The sequence below is a fragment of the Myotis brandtii genome, unplaced genomic scaffold, assembly GCF_000412655.1.
Source record: "Myotis brandtii unplaced genomic scaffold, ASM41265v1 scaffold455, whole genome shotgun sequence".
NCBI classification, from domain to species: domain Eukaryota; kingdom Metazoa; phylum Chordata; class Mammalia; order Chiroptera; family Vespertilionidae; genus Myotis; species Myotis brandtii.
In genome coordinates, this window is record NW_005367384.1 from 1,459,677 (window position 1) to 1,481,987 (window position 22,311).

A 22,311-nucleotide genomic window follows, 5' to 3' on the forward strand; every position below is an offset into this window, starting at 1 on the left:
TTTGTTTTTTTAAATAAGTTAGGTTACTGGAGTTCTACATGTTACTGGATCACCTGGGGTAATTTTCTGATTGGAAAATTAAGAATTATAGTCAGAGGGGAGGACATGAGAATTTTTAAAGAACATATTCAATTTACTTTAGAAGCCGAACCTCTCTTATCATGTGACTTGTTTTGTATGTTTGTTAAACTATATTATCACATAAGCATTGCTGCTATTGGGACAAACAGTGACAGTTGATTCGGGTCATTTGAATGTCCACTGTCTGTTTTAATTTGTATGTTCATTTTGACTCTGTCATATGCTCAAACTTCAGTGGAAGTCAAGAGAACCTATTATTTTTGCCTGCTCCCTCCTTTACGTTGGAAATATTCTTTTTTACTCAGAGGGACCTTAACTTTGATTGTTTCCGTTGCCAACTGTTTTCTTCCTTGCCAAGTAAGAGAGTTGTTGTGAACTCTTCAGTGACGCCTTCCCCAGGATATTTGCAGATGTGGTTGGGAAAAGTCATTTCATCCCTGACCTTTGCATGTCAGGTGCTGGGGTGCCAGGGTGCCACCCAGCCTGCGACCCGGCTATCTCTCCCTCCGATCACCATGCGATCACAGGGCCGCAGGCGAGGCGGCACCCCCGCGGCTGTTGCCTGCTGCCTGGGTTTCCGATCACTGTTCTTCCGTCCTTCCCCTTTCGCCTCCCATCATTGTGCCTACGTATGCAAATTAACCGCCATCTTTGTTGGCGGTTAACCACCATCTTTGTTGGCAGTTAACCACCATCTTTGTTGGCAGTTAATTTGTATATCGCCCTAATTAGCCAATGGGAAGAGTAGCGGAGGTACGGTTAATTATCCTTTTTGTCTTTTATTAGATAGGATGGTTAAGTGAGTACCATTTTAACATTTAAAGTTATTAATTTTAAAATCAGAGGAAAAGAATAATATTTCAGCCATTACCACCCCTATTTGGCATGATATAGGAGGTCCTAGCCACTACAATAAGTCAATAAAAAGAAATAAAATGTATATGAATTTAAAAGAAATAAAAATATTATTCACCAATTATATTGATTTCTGCATATAGTTACTAGAATATATAACTATATAGATAATTCACATAAATTAACAGTAGATCTTTTGAGTTAAGATATTTTAGGAAAGTTGCAGGATATAAGATTATACAAATGTCAGTTGCATTTCTATGCATCAGCAGAGAAAAAACATAACTTAAAATTTTTTTAACTGGGATGTAAAGTATAACATGATGACTACAATTAACAATGCTGTATGGCATATTTGATAACTGCTAAGAGAATAGATCCTAAAAGTTCTCATCACAAAGAAAAATTTTTTATAACCATATGAGGTGATGGATACTAACTAAATTTATTGTTGTAATCATTTTGCAACATATACATGTCAAGTCATTGTGCTGTACACCTTAAACTTATATAGTGTTGTATATCATTTATATCTCAAATAAACTGGGGAAAATACATATTTTAAAAATTTTTTTAAGTGAAGGAACTAACAGATCCCAAAAGAAAAAAGTCTAACAAAAGATATACAAGACCTTAATGGAGAAAATTATAGAACTATATTAAAGATTTAAATAAATGGGATGCTATTATACATATGAAAGTCTCAGCATCATAAAGATGTCAATTCTCCCCAAACTGACAGCAGTCAATGCAATTTCAATTTTAAAAAGTCACAACAGAGGTATTTTTTGTGTGAAAACTGAGTAGATTTTCAAATTTCTAAGCAAAAGACCAAGAAGAACCAAGACAATATAAAGAAAATCAAGGTGGCGATTTGCCTCACCAGATGCAACTAAAAAGCATTATGAGGTAAAACAGTGTGGTATTGATACAAACAGACCAATAAACGGAAAAGACCAGAAACAGACTTGGGTGTGTATTTGCTAACTTGGCATCTAACATAGGCGGCATTGAAAACGGGTGGAAAAGAAATGGCCTACTTTTAAAAAGTAATATTTGGCAGCTGAATGTGAAAATAAGCTATAAAATGTGTTAATGTTCTGCCAAATTTGGATCAGTTTTTATTGATTTAAAAATAAATTAACTTCTGGAAATGGCTAATGGTGATGGTTGCACACAATGTGAATGTACTTAAGGCCACTGAAGTGTACACTTAAAAATGGTTAAGATGGTACATTTTATGTTATGTATATTTTCCACAATTTTTAAATTTTTATATTAAATACATTTATAACAAGTGGCCTTTGGCAAAACTGGTAATTCATCTGCATAAGAAACTGAACTTATATTTCACACATACAGGAAGAAATTAAATGCAGACCTTAATACTTTTTAAAGAAAATTTCTTTATGGTCTTGGGTTAAGGAAGGATTTCTTATGACATAAAAAGTATAAAACAATAAAAAAAAAAGATGGAAAAATACTTCTCTTCATTAAAAGATACCATAACCTGACAGGAAGAATGCATTTTCAACACACATCTAGTAACTAAAATTTTTTGAATTCCTAAAACTAAAATAATAAAAACACAACACAACCTCCCCCTAAATTCTGCCAACATAGGCAAACTACTAGGACAGAGATTTTAATAGCACAGGAAGCACAAAAGGCCAACAAATATATAGGGATACACTTTGACTCATAGGATATGCAAACGTAGATACCAGTTACACCCCCCAGACTAGGAAAAGTTCAGATGCAGACAATAACAAACGTTAGGGAGACATGTCACTAAAGACTGCTAATAGGAGTGGAAAGTGACATAATCCCTTTGAAAAACAATTTGGCATCACCTGGCAGAGTTGAGGATGGACCCAGGCTACCCCCCTACAGCAGTTTCATCCCTGAACAACTGCCCTAAGGAAGCCTGTGTGCATGTGTACAAGACATCTTGGAAGAGTCTCGAGAACAGAGTGCTGACAGAAAGACTCCAGCCACAACAGTCTAGTGTATAGTTGTACTTAGCTGTAGGTCAAGAACAGGCAATCTATGGTGATAGTCATCAGAACAGCAGTGGCCTACGGGGGTGGGCACTAACTGAAAGGGGACAAGAGGAAACTTGCTGGGGTGATGAAAACGATCTATACCTGAATCAGTGTTGGCTACACAAGTGAATGCATTTGTCAAACTCACTGAACTTTACACTCAGTATCAGTGCACTTCACTGTGTGTAAATTTTGCCTCAGAATAAAAGAGAGGGAGAGAGAGAGAGACAGGTGGTTTGTGAGCCATTTAATCCTCCTAAGGGGAATAATTTGTTTCACATACTTTGCAGTAGCAATTTGCACATAATTGCACTCTAAGCACAAATTTATTTTATTCACTCAAAAAATCAACGCAAATTCTCTTCTTGACAACATATTTTAGCAAGTTCAATCCAAGACATGATAAGTATTTGAAAATAAAGCTACCCAGGGTTTCCGTTTACTCTGAATTGACTAAGTGAAAATACTGAGACACATTTAGAAAAATAAGAAAGTTAAAGACTGGATAAACAGCAAGTCAGCCATATGACTTCATAGGCAAAAGCTAAAATTTCACAAATGATTGCTCTTGCTTTTCTGCACTAATCAGTGAAGATATATGTAAGTGATCAGTCCCAACAGCAAATAATTCAGAACTCACTTGTTACCACCATTTCCTTCCCCCACAGCTTTTCCCTGAAAAAAGAGGAAGGTGGAAGAACAGAGGCACCAAACCTCCAGTATGAACATTAACTTCCAATTCTGCTTACTAAGTGTGTATGTGTGAGAGAGTGTGTGAGTGTGTGAAAGGCATCAAAACTAAATCCTGCTGGCCCAGCTGGTGTGGCTCAGTGGTTGAGGGTCGACCTATGAACCAGGAGGTCATGGTTCCAAGTCCGGGTTGCAGGCTCGATTCCCAGTGTGGAGCATGCAGGAGGCAGCTGATTGGTGATTCTCTCTCATCATTGATGTTTCTACCTCTCTCTCCCTCTCCCTTCCTCTCTGAAATCAATAAAAATATATTTGGAGAAAAAAAACAAAACTAAAAACTAAACGCTTGTGTGTGTCTAAACTTCCCACAACACACACAAAAGCCCAGGCACAAAGCAGATACAAATGACGTATTTCCTACCTGTTTTTATTGGGATTGCTATATGCCTCTTCAATAAGCTCCATTTTGTCCAAATCCTTCCACTTGCCTCCATCCAAGAATTGCCATCGATACGGCAAATGGAAATGAACTCTATTGCACTTATCTAAAATGAAAATATAAAGAAGACATTTGGCATTAGACAGCATGACCTAGTCCCATGGTTATCAATGAGTGTGGTGCTGCATGCTGACCTAGGAATACTTTGGAAATCTGTGGAGGAGACTTTTTTTAGTACAGTCATATCTAAGCATTTAGTTATTTAAATACTATGTATTTTATCATATACATTTTCCTTTTTATGTCTCTCTTTTTAACAGGACATTACACTGATTTTTCAAATGACATAAGTTGGCAGATTACATTATATATGCATTTCATCTCATGATAGTAAAGAAGCTGATCATGAAGTCAAAGGCACCATCCCAGCAGGTAAAAGTCTGACTATTCATATGGCAGGTGGACAAGTAGTGTACATGCCAAAAACGGAGCCAGCTTTATCTCTACCATCCTAACCCCAGACATGTTTGATTGCAAGTGGGTCAGAAGCATGGTTCTAACACACACTGATCTTTCTGGCTGCAAACATACTCACCTCTCCTACCTACACCTACACACACACACACACATACACACACACACACACACACACCCTAAAGGTCTTTATACACTGCTCTGCCCCTGCAGATATACACATAATAAATGGCCTAGGTCAGTGGTCGGCAAACTCATTAGTCAACAGAGCCAAATATCAACAGTACAACGATTGAAATTTCTTTTGAGAGCCAAATTTTTTAAACTTGAACTATATAGGTAGGTACATTGTTATTAACTTAATTAGGGTACTCCTAAGGCTTAGGAAGAGCCACACTCAAGGGGCCAAAGAGCCGCATGTGGCTCGCGAGCCGCAGTTTGCCGACCACGGCTCTAGTCAAACTTCTTTATTCCCTTACCCTCCCCTTCCGTGCCTTTTCCACATGGCTCGCTCTGCCAACAATTTCTTTCCCAATGCCAGCTTTCTTATGAATCTTTCTCTCCAGACAAAGTTCTTTCAGACCCCTGCCTATAATAAATACTTTCTATCCTCAATTATTATTTTTTTCATACTGGCCTTAACTTCTTTACAAAACCACAAGCTTTGTGAAGGCAGGATCCATAAGAGATTGATTTTAGAATGCCTGAGAATGTACTCCATGGAATATTTGCTAACTCATGAACAGACTGTTGAATCTCAGAGGGAAGGCAGGGGAGGTTGGGTGGGAAGAGATCAACCAATGAACTTATATGTATATATGCATAACCCATGGACACAGACAATGGGGTAGTGAGGACCTCGGGGGAGGCGGGGAATGGGAGCGGGCTGGAAGAGGTTAATGGGGGGAAAAGGAGGACCTATGTAATACTTTCAACAATAAAGATCTTTTTTAAAAAAAAAAAAAGAATGCCTCTTTTGGGGTAAAAAAAAAAATTAGAGATATTTTGTCTAAATACACATCTGTGCACATTATTCCTTGCAGGGGGAACTGGATGGCCAGGACAGAGTTATAAGGGGAGATTTCTGTTGTTTTTTGTACCTTTTAAATTTTGGACCAAATCACATATTATATATTCAAAAAAATTAAATGTCTAATGAAGTGAAAAAAGACATCACAGTGTGCGTAGCATGCCTGTGTAAGAAGAAAACAGATTAGACACATACACTTGTTCATGTATAAAATCTTTGTGAAAGGATATTAAAGGAATTGGTAATAATGACTGTTTCTGGAGGTGATCTGTATACTGGGTAAAAAGTGTGAGGGAGACATTTCTTAATGACTGTCCTTTGCACATTTTTAATTTATCTTTCAAAACAACAACAATGAAGCTTGGCTAATTTGACACTTGAAAATAATAAAATTGTAAGCATTGTTTCAGGTAAGTCTCAATACCACTTCTTTCTCAAAGATTCTACAAAAGATGTGGTGGTGTGGGGAAGACAATGAAGTAAGGTGGGAGGCTGCCTGGGCTTGTCAAAGGCCAGGCGTAGGGCCAGGCCAACTGGGTGGAAGAGAGCACCTGGCTGAAAGGACAGAGAACAAGAGGAAGACCCCAGTCAAGGGAATCTCCTCTGAGATCAGCAAGGGTGGATACAGCCACACTGGGGGATCTCAGGACATCCTGACTTGTCCAAAGTTAGAGCCTCTAAGACTCCTGACTAGGGATATGTACAAGAGTGATTATGAAGGACTCAACCTGAATAGATGAGGTCATAACTTTGGTCCAGAGTTATGACAAAACTAGAGGTCCAGTGCACAAAATTCATGCATGGAGGGGGGTTCCCTCAGCCCAGCTGCACCCACTCCAATCGGGGACCCCTCGGGGGATGTCTGACCACTGGGCATCGGGCCTACACCGGCAGTCAGACACCCCTCTCACAATCTGGGACCGCTGGCTTCTAATCACTCACCTGCCTACCTGCCTGATTGCCCCTAACCCCTCTGCCTGCCTGCCTGATCACCCCAAACCTCTCTGCCTGCCTACCTGATTGCCCCTAACTGCCTCTGCCTGCCTGCCTGATCGCCCCTAACTGCCCTCCCCTCCTGCCGGCCTCGAGCCCCCAACTGCTCTCCCCTGCCGGCTTGATCAAGCCCCCAACTAACTCTGCCTAGCTGGTCACCCCTAACTACCCTCCCTTGCCGGCCTGATCTCGCCCCCAACTGCCCTCCCCTGCTGCCTGATCTCACCCCTAACTGCTCTCCCCTGCTGGCCTGATCGCCCCTAACTGCCTCTGCCTGCCTGATCACCCTAACTGCCCTCCCCTGCTGTCCTGATCTCGCTCCCAACTCCCCTCCCCTGCAGGCCTGATCTCGCCCCCAATTGCCCTTCTCTGCTGGCCAATTTGAGTCTAACTGGTCAGTTTCTATGCCAGTCAGTGTCAAAAGCTCTACCTCCTAGGCAGCCATTGGCTCCTTACATTCACGCAGATTTGGTTCTGACTGGTCAGTTTCTATGCCAGTCAGCATCTCTGGGCCTATCAATGGGGCCTAATCAGAAAGGCAGGGCTGATCAGCAGCCCCGGTGTAGGCCTGGAGAGAAATGGAGGCAAGGCTGTTGGCCAGGCCAAGAGAGAAAGAGAGGCAAGTTCTGATCAACAGCTGCCACAGAGGCTAGGGATCAGACCCTGCCTCTCTCCAGGCCTGATCTGCAGCCCCCGAGGCCAGTGATGGCGAACCTATGACACGCGTTTCAGAGGTGACACGCAAACTCATTTTTTTGGTTGATTTTTCTTTGTTAAATGGCATTTAAATATATAAAATAAATATCAAAAATATAAATCTTTGTTTTACTATGGTTGCAAATATCAAAAAATTTCTATATGTGACACGGCACCAGAGTTAAGTTAGGTTTTTTCAAAATGCTGACACCCCGAGCTCAAAAGGTTCGCCATCACTGGCCTAAGACCATTCTGCATATCAGATATTTACACCACGGCAACCCAGCACTGACTTCCAATCTGGTCAAACCTTCCGTCGTAATTGGTCGCTATGATCCTGGCTCTTTATTATATAGATAAGATTTCCTGTTTCCTCCTGAGAGGCATTAAGGGAAATGATCCTCGGTAAGTGTTCAGTTACTGCATCTATAAACCCAAGCACAGGTGAATCCTGGATAGCCTGAAGAAAGGTCCTCCCCTTAAGAAGGCACCTCCAGGTGCACCACCCACTGCCTTCCAGGATGATCCTTCATTGAGAAGGACATGAGGGCCAAGGGAAGGCATTGTGGTCAAACAGCAGGTTCAAGCCTTTGGATCTTAATCTGAGCTGAGCATGGAGCCCCCACTGCTCACAAGTCAGAAGGCACAAAAAGAGGGTGCTGGCCAGAAGAGGGCAATAGGAAAAAAGGTGATATCTGTAATACTTTCAACAATAAAGACTTTTTTAAAAAAGCACAAGGAAAGGAGGGTGCCACATAAGCCACCACAGCTACAGTGGCTGGCAAGAGTTGAGTCCCAGTTCAGTGATGAAGGCATGAGACCCCTTCTCTGCCACATCTGCCCTGGTATTCCTGTCTCCTTTCTCAGTTTCCTTCCATACTTCAAACATTCCCCACCTCACTGTGTCATTCTAGAGCAGGGGTGGGCAAACTTTTTGACTCGAGGGCCACAATGGGTTCTTAAACTGGACCGGAGGGCCGGAACAAAAGCATGGATGGAGTGTTTGTGTGAACTAATATAAATTCAAAGTAAACATCATTACATAAAAGGGTACAGTCTTTTTTTTTTTTTTTTAGTTTTATTCATTTCAAACGGCCGGATCCGGCCCGCGGGGGCCGTAGTTTGCCCACGGCTGTTCTAGAGTCTAGGCCTTCTAGAAGGTGAGACACAGAAACCAAATCAATTTGGCAAAGTACCCACATCTACATCTCCTTTCTCTCTATAGCCCTTGAAATGATAGGCCATAGACAGGATAAATCCCAAAGCACTAGAAAACAATAAACCATTCCATCAAAAGACCAGATTTATTGAAGAATTCCTAAAAATATGAAACAGGCAGAATCAAACCGAGAGAAAAAGGAAAGAGAAAAACACATGCAAAGTAAGTAGAGGAGAGCTACTGCAGAAGTGGGAAGGGTCTGGGGGCTTCACAAACTCAAAGTTCAATGTAACAAGAAGCAAGGAAGACACTCAGGCAATGGCAATGAGAGTTATTGGGATCCACCCCAGCAGGCATTCCCTCAGTGCCTTGCTTGTGCACAGCAACCTTGCTATTTGTCCCATGGAACACGTGAGTGTAGATATAAGGGCTGCAGAGAGAGAAGCCTGTGAGAAACCCTTGCAACTCAATAACAAAATCAAACAACACCCCACATATTGTATGATTCCATTTCTTTGAAATATCCAGATGCCCTAGCCCAATGGTTGGCAAACTGCGGCTCGCGAGCCACATGCGGCTCTTTGGCCCCTTGAGCGTGGCTCTTCCACAAAATACCGGCTCTTCCACAAAATACCGACTTCTGCGCATGGGCCACGAAGTTTCAATCGCAATGTACGTGTGAGCCCCCATGTGGTATTTTGTGGAAGAGCCACACTCAGGAGGCCAAAGAGCTGCGGTTTGCCGACCACGGCCCTAGCCAGTTTGGCTGAATGGATAGAGTGTTGGCCTGTGGACTGAAGGGTCCCGGGTTTGATTCCAGTCAAGCGCACATGCCCAGGTTGCGGGTTTGATCCAGGTGTGGGGCATGCAAGAGGCAGCTGATCGATGATTCTCTCTCATCACTGATGTTTCTATCTCTCTCTCCCTCTCTCTTCCTATCTGAAATCAATAATAGGTAATATATATATATATATATATATATACACACACACACACACACACACACACACACATACACATATATGTATATATACACAAATATATATGTACATATATTTAAAAATATATATATCCAGGCAAATCCATAGAGATATAATGTAAATCTGTAGTTGCCAGGAGCTGGAGGGGAAGGGAGAATATGAGTGACTTCTAATGAGTACAGGGTTTCTTCGATGAAATGTTTTAATACTGACTGATAATGGCTGCTCAATTCTTTGAGTATATTAAAAACTATTAAATAGAGGAATTGTATGGTATGTGAATTATACTCACATAATAGCTTTATCTTAATAAAGCTATTATCTAAAACACAGGCAAAAGATTTAAATACTTCACATAAGACATACAAATGGCCAATAAACACATGAAAATAAATGTTAAATACCATTAATCATCAGAAAATGCAAGTTAAGACTACAATGAGCTATCACTACTCTTATCAGAACAGCTAACATTTAAATGGCTGACAATACCAAGTGTTAACAAGGATGCAGAACAACTGAAATGCTCACACATTTCTGGTGGAAAGTTAAAATAATATACATACACTTTGGAAGACAGTTTGGCAATTTTTTATAAAGTTAAACACACATTTATCACATGATCCAGTAATTGCACTTCTAGGTCTATACCAAAGAAAAGTGGAAACATATATCCACATGAAAACTTGTACATGAAGATTTACAGAAGTTTTATTTGTAAAAAGCCAAAAACTGGAAACCCAAATGTTCATCTGAATGGTTAAACAAATTGTAGTCAATCCATGCAATGAAATACTACTTAGCAATAAAAAGGAACAAACTATGGATATTCCAACATGACCAAGCCTCAAAAATATGCTCAGTGAAAGAAGATGGTACCGGAGAATACATGCTGTATAATTCTATTTACATGCAATCCTAGATAAGGCAAATCAACCTACAGTAACAAAATAGATCAGGGATTTCCTGAGAAAATTGGAGGGGGTTGGGGGGTGAGGATTAACTATAAAGGGGCATAAGGGAAACTTTTGGAATGAGGGAATTGTTCCATATCTAGATTATAGTCATGGCTATATTTATTTAGCAGCCACATTTACCAAAACTCAGAGTGTACATGGCAGATATACTTACCAAAACTCAGAGTGTACACTTAAAATGGATTCATTTTATTGTGTGTAAATTAGATCTGTGTTGATTTTTAAAATATACACATATATGTATATACTAGAGGCCCGGTGCATGAAATTCGTGCACAAGGGGCGGGTCCCCTCAGCTCAGCCTGCACCCTCTCCAATCGGGGACCCCTCAGGGGATGTCCGACCACCGGGCATCGGGCCTAAACAGGCAGTCGGACATCCCTCTCGCAATCGGGGACTGCTGGCTCCTGACCGCTCACCTGCTTGCCTGCCTGATCACCCCTAACCACTCTGCCTGCCTGCCTGATTGCCCCTAACCGCTCTCCCCTGCCAGCCTGATCGCCACTAACCACCTCTGCCTCGGCCCCTGCCACCAGAGCTTTGTCCGAAAGGAAGGCAGGACGACCAGAAGATGTCCGGTCGATCCAGTCTAATTAGCATATTACCCTTTTATTAGTATAGATGGCACCTATTCTTTGACTTACCATTCCATTTCCAGGAATCTGTCCATGGAAATACACATGTATACTCAGATGTTCAATGGAACATCACTCTAATTGAATACTACACAATTGTTTTTAAAAACAAGGTGAATTTACATGTACTAACTAACCTGGGGAAAAAACCTCCAAGACACAATACTAAGTAAAGGAAGCAGGTTAAATAGTATGTCATAAATATCATAACCACATGGCATGTGTTTACCTTTGGGGAAGGCTGGAGGAGGACTTCAGACTTTACCCTGTATTAATAGACTCTTTTACAAAGTGAAAGTATTCGTGAATTGCTTGGGTAGTTTTTAAAGACTGAAAACGAAACAAGAAGTTGTGGTGTTTGCTTTTTAAGAGAAGTCACCAAATTTGAAAAAGAAACATTCTTCAAAGCCCAGGACAGCAATAAGAAGAAAACAAAGGTTTAGTAAAAATACAAACACACACATAGATACAAGAATTTCTACATCTAATAAAAGAGGGACTGTGGAGAGAAAACCACAACTTAAACAATTACTCATCTCCCAAGAATAAACATGGGTCTAAGGCATCTCTAAGTCTACAACCACACTGTACAAAAAACACTTATCTTTGTTCCAATAGACTAGGCATCTGTGACTTGTGCACATCTGTGACTTCATACTATGCTGACCAAGGCTTTACCCACTGCATGAACCAACAGTTATGGTCCCCAAAATCATCTAGTCTGATTTTTAGAAACTTAAATAATTCCTATCATCCCCAACTCCCCAACAAAACTGCTGCAGAACTGGTGTGACCAAATGCCACACCAGCTTATGATTAAGAAGGCCCTACCCTCTCTGGACAGGGAAGAGGACTTTGTGGGTGGCCTCAGAGCAGAGCTCCAGGAATGAGAAGCAGTTATCCCACCCACACATAGATGAGGGGTTTTCCTGGACTTACCTTGAAAGCTACAACTTTTCCGAATATGGTACAAGCAGATCTGATCACTCTCCTCTTGGTTAGTAGTTGTTGAGGACACAGAACCTGAACTGTCTCTTCTTTCTACAAACACACACCACAAAGATTTATCAGCTACTGGATTTAATTCCAATAGCAGATACGTGTTAATGAACTATTAGGATTGGGTAACAATACCAAGAAAAAAGCAATAAATGGAAAGTCTATCTCTCAAAATAAAACCTCAATTAATTTTAGGTTAATTATAATAAATTTAATATAAAAAGAACATGTAAGTGATTTCAAAGTTTACCTTTACTAGTGCTACAATGAGCCTTTACCTAATAGTTACATTTAATACTCCCCACCTACCACCATATAAGCAAGCATATAGCAAACCCTCTCTACTTAATATCACCTGTAATCTTATTATTCCTCTTCATTTTTCTTTTTATATGCTCCTCAGAGATATATAGGCTCAACCTCAAAACCTACACTTGTGGGACCCTGGAGGTTACCTCCCTCTGTCCCCAAGGGCAGGTATCCTTCCCTCCCTTACTAACAAGGCCATAATCCAATTGAACTCTTCAAGATCTATTTAAAGCAAAACCTTGTCTACTTCTAGGCTTTCTACTATTAAAAGAAATTAACCAAAATTAATCAAAGATAATGTGAAGGGAAAATACATATAGCAAGGATAATTGTTAAATATAAAAAATCAGATAAGATTAGTGTGATAAGTTTGTCTGCTGGTAGTCCTGACACCTGATATTTTAAGAAGGGGTCTATTAAAAATCCTAGATATCGCCCTAACCGGTTTGGCTCAGTGGATAGAACGTCGGCCTGCGGACTGAAGGGTCCCGGGTTCAATTCTGGTCAAGGGCATGTATCTTGGTTGCGGGCACCTCCCCAGTAGGTGGTGTGCAGGAGGCAACTCATTGATGTTTCTCTCTCATCCATGTTTCTGACTCTCTATGCCTCTCCCTTCCTCTCTGTAAAAAATCAATAAAGTATATTTAAAAAAAAATTTTTTTTTTTAAATCCTAGATATCATTGTAGCTAACAAGTGGGTTTGATTGTGCAACCCTGGTGGAGCCATGTCTCATAGTCACCAAGACATAACCAGGCCCAGGACAGTAACTATCACTAAATGGCAAGCACTAAAATTTGTTGAATAAAACAATGGATAACCAGAATGGCCAGCCAACAGCCAGTAATGCAAGGGACACCAATGTATCATGACCTCTGTGAGGGACCACATTCTTCATTTCCCACACAACAGGTACTCAAGAAATGCTTATTACATAAATAATCTCTGCTCAGAATTTCCCCATGTTCCTCTCACTAAGTTTGACATTATTTTTATTACTATTTTTTTTAATCCACACCTGAGAATATTTTCTCCATTCATTTTTAGAGAGAGTGAAAGGGAGGGAGGAGGGGGGAAGAGAGAAAGAGAAACATCGATGTGAGACAGACACATGGCCTGGTTGCCTCCTGCACACACCCCAACCAGGGATAGGGATCAAATCTACACTGAGGTACATGCCCTTGATTGGGACTTGAACCCGAGACCCTTGGGTCCACGGGCCGATGCTCTAACCACTGAGCAACCAGCCAGGGCCTGACATTCCTTTTTTAAAAAAATACTTATCTTAGCATGTTCATTCATTCAACAAATGTCTGAGTGCCTACTGTGGGCCTGGGCACTGTCCAGGCACTGGAGATGAGCAGTGAACAAAGTAAATTTACAATGTCTAAAAAAATTCCATTTATTCATCTCAAGAAGAGACCAACATTACTCTATGCTTTGTTCACTTGTTTTTAAAACAATCAAAACAGAATGCAATGCAAAGGATGCCCCTAGAGCTGTGCAGGTCTCCAGGGGACAGAAGGATGATTGCACAGAGAAGCAGTCTCCCATCTCAGTGCAAGTAAGGCCCAGCAGGAATTCATTCATTGTCAACACCAACTGGCATTTTTGTAGAATGTCTTGTTTGTTCATGCCCATGATTTCAACTCATCTTTACAGCCCCCACCAGCTAGAAAGGGATCACTAACAGCATTTTACTAAAAGAAGCACCAACTTATTCAAAGTCACACATTCCATTTAATGGCCAGCTGGAATCCAGGAGCCCCAGCTGAGGGCCTTACCAGAAGTCGCCTGTGGGACAGGGGCAGAGCTCTTATTCTTGATGTCATGAGCATTTCTATAAACGGAAGGCAGCCTCCTCACCAGGTCTGAGCTCATGCCCAACTTCTGCAGTTTTTCCAGATTTTCAGAATTAGAGAAATCATGGGATCTCTTACAGCCTGTGCCAAACTTGCATTCACCCTGTACAAAGTACTGGCAGACATGGAGTTTGACACATTGCTTTCTAAAGGAACACGAGCCATGGTGTCCATCTCCTTTGTTGTAGTGAAGGCAGATCTGTTGACAGAGAAGGGAAAAGACAGCAGTTTAGGAAGACCTCACACATTACACCATCTTCCTACTGACCAGTCCACTGGTTAGAAGAGGTTCCTCTAGAGACCTAGCAACTGCTGTGATTCCATCATCCACACAGCCCACACAAAATGAGAATATCCCTCACTCTGGATGTCTGTTAATAAACACCCTTGGCTAAAACAGGAACTTGGTGGATAGCAGACTTCTCAAAACAAGCCCCTCCACTGGGAAAAGCCAAAAAACTTCAAACTGATCAGCGCTATTCCTTCACAGGAGACATTTTAATGTAAGTTGCATAACAGTTCCTAACAACCCTTACATTCTACCTACACCTTTCCCCCTGATTCACCAACTCTCCCCAACTCATGCCCCAGCTTCTCCCAACTCTTTTTTCTACAACTCAGGGTCAAAGAAGTTCTTAGGGTTTAAAGCATCTTAGAGAAGGCCAAATGCAGTCCTTTTTTTCTCAAGAGAGCATGCAGACTCAGAGAAGTTAATCCACTTGCCCTAGGTCACACAGCAATCTGGCACACACAGTGGCTGTTGAACTGGGTTGTTGGCAAAGCTGGGACTTGAATCAATTAATCCTTCCCCTCTATACTCAAATTCCTGGGGATGAAAACAAGGCCAGAGACCACTAAGGGTTCAACCACTTAATTCACAGGTATTACACTGAGCATGATTTAGCAGGGACCCCACTCAAGGAATGGAGGCCCCAAAGGGAAAGGCCAGAGAGGGCTGAATCCTAACATTGATTCTGCCACTTACAAGCTGCCTGACTTTAGGCAAGCCACTCACCAGCTCTGAGATTTGGTTTTTCAGTTCCTTAAAATGGGAATAATCCCATGTACATTGCTGGGCTATTGTGCGGATTAAAAGGGAAATACAAGGAGTGGCTAATGTATACAATGTCTGGAACACAGTGGGTGCTTGATTCATGGTGATGGCCCCCAACTAGTCATTGGATGAGGAGTCTAGCCTGAGAGTAGACATCCCGACAGAAATGCCACCCTGGGTCTCAGCTCCCATTTGCTGGCACTGTGTTCTGAACCAACCTGTACACCCAAGCACACAGATGCTACACACTCCAGACTGTTCATCTTCTGATTCATTTTTCACACTAATAACAAGAGGATCTCTCAAAACGTGAAAACGCACTCTGCAAACACAAATCTCCCCCGCCACACTCCTTCCCTCTGCCTACCCATTTCTTTTTCTCCCCTTTCTAACCCTAAATCCACTGACCTACATGCTATCTCCTGACCATGCCAAGTTCCCTCCTTTCTGTGTCTCCCTCTTCCCAAACCTTCATCCTTCAATCATCCTTCAGCTCCCAGAGCAGGCACCATCTATCCCAGGACGTCTTCCCCAGCACCCAAAACTGTGCCCCTGTTACAGAGCACTGATTAGAGCATCTAAAACAGCACCTTACAATTATTCACTGACTTGTCTGTCTGACCCAGTAAACGTGCCTCCTGGAAGGGTGGAAGAGGGTCTTTCATCTCCTTATCGCCCATGTCTGACTCATAGAGAATATTCAATAAAGATTAGCTGAATTAAATCAATATTAATTTTCAAAAGGAAAAAGAAAAAAGTTAACACCTATTATGTGGCAGTCACTGTGCTATGTAGCACCTTTCTCAAATGAGTGATTTTAATTGAATCATATGGAAGCCTTTTCATTAAAATATGCCAATCTAATCTCTGTTGCCTCATTGTAGGCTGTGTCAGAACATCCCATATAACCTGGCTGGCCACAGGAAGGCACTGCTCAGATGTGCTGCAGACCACAGCTAACTCTTGGCCCAGCTGCTACCCTCTGGAGCCACTACCTTATTCACACAGAGGCCACACTCCTGCGGGATGCTCCCAGCCAACAACAGAGCATGCCATTCTGGGGAGACACCAGCCACCTCCAACAGTGAAGATTTTAGATCAGAACTGCCTGTTGGTCAGGTAGAAGCTTTCTTAGAAATGGGTTATAGTCAGGATATCTATCTGCCCAGTCCCCTTCCTTCCCGTTCTGCTGCCACAGATGTCAGACCTACACCATTGCCTAAAGGCTCACCCCAACTTCTTCTGCTCATCCCCCAATAAATCTCTCACACTTATAATCCCATCTTGGTGTCTGCTTCTAGGCAGACCCAAAGACTAAATAACTATTGCAATAAGTTTTGAAACAAGTGGATACCAGAAATGCAACATCAACTAAAGTTAAAAATCCTGGGTACAAATGAATTAGTAAATAGCACATCTGCCTGTCAGCAGCCCTAGAAAGCTTTTCTATAGACCCAACTGGGTCCAGTGATATCTGCATGGTTCCAAGTCCTGCCAGACAGGGAGGAACTGACTGGAGTCTCTCATCTCCTCAGCTGTATAAATAATGTCTTGCAGCAGCCACTGGCCAAACAGGCTCCCCCAACCTCACAGACGCCCTGGAAAGGCAGTACAGCCCAACTGATGCAGAAGGAAAGGCTTCAAGGGGCAAGTTCAGTCCCCAAGGTCATAGAACTGGGAATGCAAACTAGATCTCCCCCAAGCAGATCCCAATGATCATGATGGGGGCCTGGGCTTCTCTTCTGCCATAATATTTCCTATCTTCCAACCTTCTGACCTCTTCCCAATTCCTTGCTCACATACCCAACTCCTCCCAGCACTCACCTCTGGCAAAAGCCAGGGGTCGTTCTGAAACAAGAGCTGGCAGAGTTCACTGTAGCTGAGATGATCAACGCCATGAGTTTTCAGCACACTCAGGTTATGCTCAGTTGTCAAGGTATGACTGTTTCTACAGTTCTTCCTGCAAAGGAGCAGAGTTAGTGTCACAATTGAATTGTGTCTCCACAAAATTCTTATGTTGAAGCCCTAATCCCCAGTACCTTAAAAGTGATTGTATTTGGAGACAGTCTTTAAAAAGGGGTGATTAAGTTAAAATGGGGTCACTGGAGGGGGACCAATCCAATCTGACTGGTATCCTTACAAGAAGGGATTAGGACACAGATTCACACAAAGGGAAGACGATGTGAGGATATAGGGAGAAAATGGCCATCTACAAGCCAAGGAGAAAAGCCTCAGAAGAAACCAACCATTGATGTCTAACTTCTAGCCTCCATAATTGTAAGAAAATAAACTTCTGATTTAAACTCCCCAATCTGTGTTAACTTGTGGCTCAAGCAAACTAATACAATTATCAATCTTTAAGATAATTACCAATTATCAATTTTTAAGATAATTTTACAAGACTAGTTCCTTACATTGTTTAGAAGCACTGGAGAAAAAACAAAGATCAAACATAAAGCTTATTTACAAAGGAAGAGATGGTAACTTGTGAATTGTAGAATCCGGAACAGTGCCTCTCAGCATGTATCTAATGAGAATGACAGGGTCATTCCCCAAAGAAGAGTCATAGCATACCAGTCACTGGACATTTAAACAGCAGCTGAATAAATAAGTATAGATGCCTTATGGTTATAAGGGCTTACACACCCTTGAGGCCCAGCCCTTTCTCCTCTCCACTCCCCCCACCCGCTCCATTTTTGGATCAACAAGCCCTTGTTAAACACTCACTGTGAACCAGGCACTGGCACCATGCCCCAATGATACAAAGACTTCAACTGACTGCCCTGATCAACATGACTGAGAAGAATCAGGCAAATACCATTTGCTTGACTCAGACACTGCCGTACCTCATACATCATGCTTATTATAAGCATCTCAAAAGAAAACCAAACCCTTGATCGACTCCTCCAAACCTGCACCTCCCACAGGCTTTGCCATCTCAGTAAAAGACCATTTCCCTCTCCTTTGGAGTCACCCTGATTCCACTCCTTCTCTCATCTAGTGGAGGTGAAAGACATAGAGATGACTCTAAAATGGAGTGGGAAGTGCAAGGTCAGCTGTGTTTAGAATATATCAGTGTGGAGAAGAGGGGCACCTGACCCTGATGGAAATTTGGAAGCAAACTAGAGGGAGCCTGAGCCAAATTCTTACGGTTGAGGATCCAGGTAAGGAGAGAAGGAAAGAACATTCTAGGCAGAGGGGCTAATAATCGGTGCTTCCGAAGCCAAATCTATCTAATCATTATAATGATGATGGCTGCTAAAACTTTTTGAGCATTTACAATAAACCAGGGATTGCCCAAACATTTTCTTTGTTAATTCATTTAGTCCTCAAAAATTCTATGAAGTAGATGGTATTATTTTTTAAATTTATCTTTACTGTTGAAAGTATTACAGATGTCCCCTATTTTCCCCATTGACCCCCTCCACCACACATCCCCAGGCAAGGTAGGTGGTATTATTATCCCCATTTTGCAGATGATGGAACTGAGGCTCAGATATAAAGTAACTTGCCCAAGACCACTCAGCTAGCAAGGAACGGAGACAGGGTTGGAACAAGGTAGGCTTGTCTTCAGGGCTGTGCACTTGACCACAATGCTCACTATCCCCCTAAGCACAGGAAGGAAGTCAGGGACCAGGGATCCTTCCCAGGTGTCACCAATGAAAAGCAGCAGTGAGAATCTATTTCTGAAACAGCTGACCTGAGGTTCAGGAAGACCAGTAGAGATGCAGGAAAATACATAGAAAATACAACCGGCCACATACACTCTCCCTATGTGACCCAGAAACAGAGAAGGGGCAAGAAACTTTTGTGTGAACCTTAAGGAAAAGGGAAAGGTGAAGAATAATGAAGATGTGGAATCTAATGAACAAAATAATCTAACAAACAAAACAGAAGCACAGACACATAAAACAAATTGGCAGCCGTAAGAGGGGTTTTGGCGGGCTGGGTGAAAAAGGTAAAGGAATTACACAAAAATAACAATAATAATAATAACCATGGCCAGTGTGGCTCAGTTGGTTGAGCACTGTCCCATGCACCAAAAGGTCCCCGGTTTGATTCCAGTTTGATTCCCGTTCAGGGCACATGCCCAGGTTTTCAGTTCGATCACCGGTCAGGGTGTGTACAGGAGGCAACCAATCGATGGTTCTCTCACGTCGATGCTTCTTCTCTCTCCAAAATCAATGAAAGCATATTTAATAATAATAACAACAATAACACATAGACACAGACAACAGTATGGTGATTGCCAGAGGGAAAGGGGGTGGGGGAAGGTGGAAGAGGGCAAAGGGGGAATAAATGGGCACAGAAAGAATTTACTTTGGGCAGTGAGCACATGATGCAGTATGCAGTTGTACACTTGAAACCTGCATGGTTTTATTAACCGATGTCACACAGTAAATTCAACTTAAAAAAAAAAAGGAAACTCAGAATCATCTAGGCCAGTAAACACCAGATGTCCAAATTTCCAAGACAGTAAAATTTGACCCCAAATTTTGGGAAGTAGCCTAAGAATAGAGCTGCCATCTTCAGCTTACCAAATACAGATGTTAGCATTAACAAGATTCACTAATTACCCCCATAATCCAATCCATCATCCACCATTTATTGTGTCTGCCTTCCTCTTCAGCTGCTGCTCCTCATTGTCCCAAGATGCCTCTTCTCCACACATCCCTGAGGGACCAATTTCCTCATGGTTCCACCCTCAGACTCCGACCTTGGATCTGACCCACTCCTGGAGCCAAGGCCTATACCACCCAACAACTCCCCAACTAGCGAATCAGGGCCCTGGTCATCCTCTCAAGCTTCAGAACCCTGGGCAGGTTTCAAAACAAAATCCTCTCCTGCTCTCTCAGCCAACAATAAGAAATGAAAATAAGAGTCATCTCTCAGTCAACAAATGGACAGAAAACTGTCATCACCTCTCTCATACTGTCACTACACTCTCACCAACTCCCCAAATTTTTCACACATACACCCCTGGAGGGTTTTCTCTTTTCCGCGTCCAGCGAGGATAGAGGGTGGTCTGGTTCTTTGAGTAGGGGCGGCTAGGGATTGAGAAAATGAAAGAAAGAGACAGACATAGAGATGGAAGGAAAAGCTGGAACTGGGTGGGACCGCTGCCCTCCTCTGATGGAGAGAGAGATACCCCAAATACCAGAAAGTTTCACCAAAAGTCAAGACAAAGGAGATTATGTGCATTCTTGTAGTGTCAGTTCTGGGTGGGCCCGGAGGAGTCTTATTCATGCCTGGTGCTTGGCTGGATTTACATAATAAAACCCACTCCCCAGCACCTGGGCAGAAATGAAGGTCAAGCTGAAAACACTTCTGCCTTTTGGCAAATTGTGTTTCCAGGACGTGGCTTTGCCTGGAAATTTATTAAAGAAATTTATTGCTGACAATTTATTAAAGAAATGCCCAAGTGCCTTCCCAGGGGCTCTCTACACACCCCTTCTTCTTAAGGCCTTACCTAGGCCTTGCAATATTCTAATCCAGATTATTTCTGGGCAGCTGCTTCCCACAAACTACATTCCCAGCCCCATCTAGTGGGACCATGAGACATCTTGTGGTCCAGAGGATGTAGGTGGAAAGCTGTCTCCACTTCCAGAGCTGGTCCATAAAAACCTCTCTCCACCCCTCTACCGTGCATCTTCATCTGCTTCCTGGAACCTGATACCCAGAAGCAGTGGTTCTCAACCTTCTGGCCCTTTAAATACAGTTCCTCATGTTGTGACCCAACCATAAAATTATTTTCGTTGCTACTTCATAACTGTAATGTTGCTGCTATGAATCGTAATGTAAATATTTGACATGCAGGATGGTCTTAGGCGACCCCTGTGAAAGGGTCGTTCGACCGCCAAAGGGGTCGCGACCCACAGGTTGAGAACCCCTATGAGGAGGGCACAGTCGAGGTCAGCCTGCCTGGGTTCCCCAATGGCTGCATAGATCAAGGGCCCTACCCCACATTAGCTATTGAGCCTGATATGAGCCAGAAGTAATGTCTACTGTGTTAAACCAGAAAAAGAAAAAGAAAAAGAAAAAGAAAAAAAGAAGGAAGGGAGGAAGGAACGAATTATTTCAGATAAATGAACTAATTTCCAATCAGGTCCCCGTCGCATTCTCCTGTAAATCAGCATCCACACAAAGATACACCTTCCTAAAATGCAGACCTGGTGGCTGCTCTCTCCTGCCATTTCACAGGCTCCTATCCCCTTCAGGGTGAGATCCAAACTTTTAGCCCAAACCTAGTCCATCCGCCTCACAGAGCACCTGCGGCAGGCAGCGCGGGAAGCCGCCAGCCAGGACAGGGCCCGCACCCGCCCGCCCGCCTCGGCCTTCGGTTTCCGTCCTCCTGGGGCGGGGGGTAGGACAGGTGCTATGAGAAAAGAAACAGGACAGCGTGATAGAAAGGAAGAAGGGGGCTCAAAATGGAAAGGGATCCGTGAGCTAAGGCCGGGATTCAGGGGGCAGACCGGGAAAGGCGCTCACGTTCCACGCCGGGCAAAGGCCACCAGGTGGGCAGAGGCCGGGAGTGTTCCAGGGAGCAAAGGGCACCTGCAGGGGCGGGGCGGCGGGCCAGCTCCCCGGGGACCCTCTGGCCGGGGGCGAGGAGCTTGCATTTTATCCCAAACGCCGCAGAAAGCTCTCCAGGGCACTGAGAGATTCCTTCAGCTGGGTCTGAGAAAGCCCCCAGTTGGTGGCCCTCAATGGTCATGGGGAGCAAGATGTGGCCTGTTTTCTTCAGAAGAGCCCACTCCTCCCCTGCCCCGCAGCCACTCCCCCCCTCACTCCCCTCCCATCCTCTTCCTCATCCACTCCCCCCACTCCCATGCTGGTGTGACCACACCCAGGTTGTCTCAGCCTCTAAATCACTCTCTGCGGGTCAGGAGCCTGGAGGGCACGGCTCCACCCGAGTCCCTCCCACACACAGTGCCAGGCATTCAGTAGGTGCTCAATAAATGCTCACTGAGGAGAATTAGGGGCAACGGCCACCAAATCACCTCCCCGGACTTTAGAAAGGGCTCAAAGCGGGCG

The 22,311-nt window shown here is 43.0% G+C and overlaps 1 protein-coding gene across 2 annotated transcripts in view; it reads right to left on the reverse strand.

Moving 5' to 3' along the window:
- Nucleotides 1-21,919, reverse strand: part of PARP12 (poly (ADP-ribose) polymerase family, member 12) — a 49,262-nt gene extending 27,343 nt beyond the window's left edge. Inside the window, exons 1-5 of one of the 2 annotated variants that reach the window (XM_005875002.2) lie at nucleotides 21,832-21,919; nucleotides 17,101-17,236; nucleotides 14,145-14,421; nucleotides 11,994-12,095; nucleotides 4,093-4,216 (exon numbers count right to left, since the gene is read on the reverse strand). In XM_005875002.2, coding sequence (XP_005875064.1) covers nucleotides 4,093-4,216; nucleotides 11,994-12,095; nucleotides 14,145-14,421; nucleotides 17,101-17,236; nucleotides 21,832-21,896 — 704 coding nt within the window. In that variant the 5' untranslated portion in view covers nucleotides 21,897-21,919. Of the gene's footprint in view, nucleotides 1-4,092; nucleotides 4,217-11,993; nucleotides 12,096-14,144; nucleotides 14,422-17,100; nucleotides 17,237-21,765 lie in introns of both variants that reach the window. The other variant, XM_014546722.1, reaches the window with a different exon arrangement.
- Between the last annotated feature and the right edge of the window lie 392 nt (nucleotides 21,920-22,311).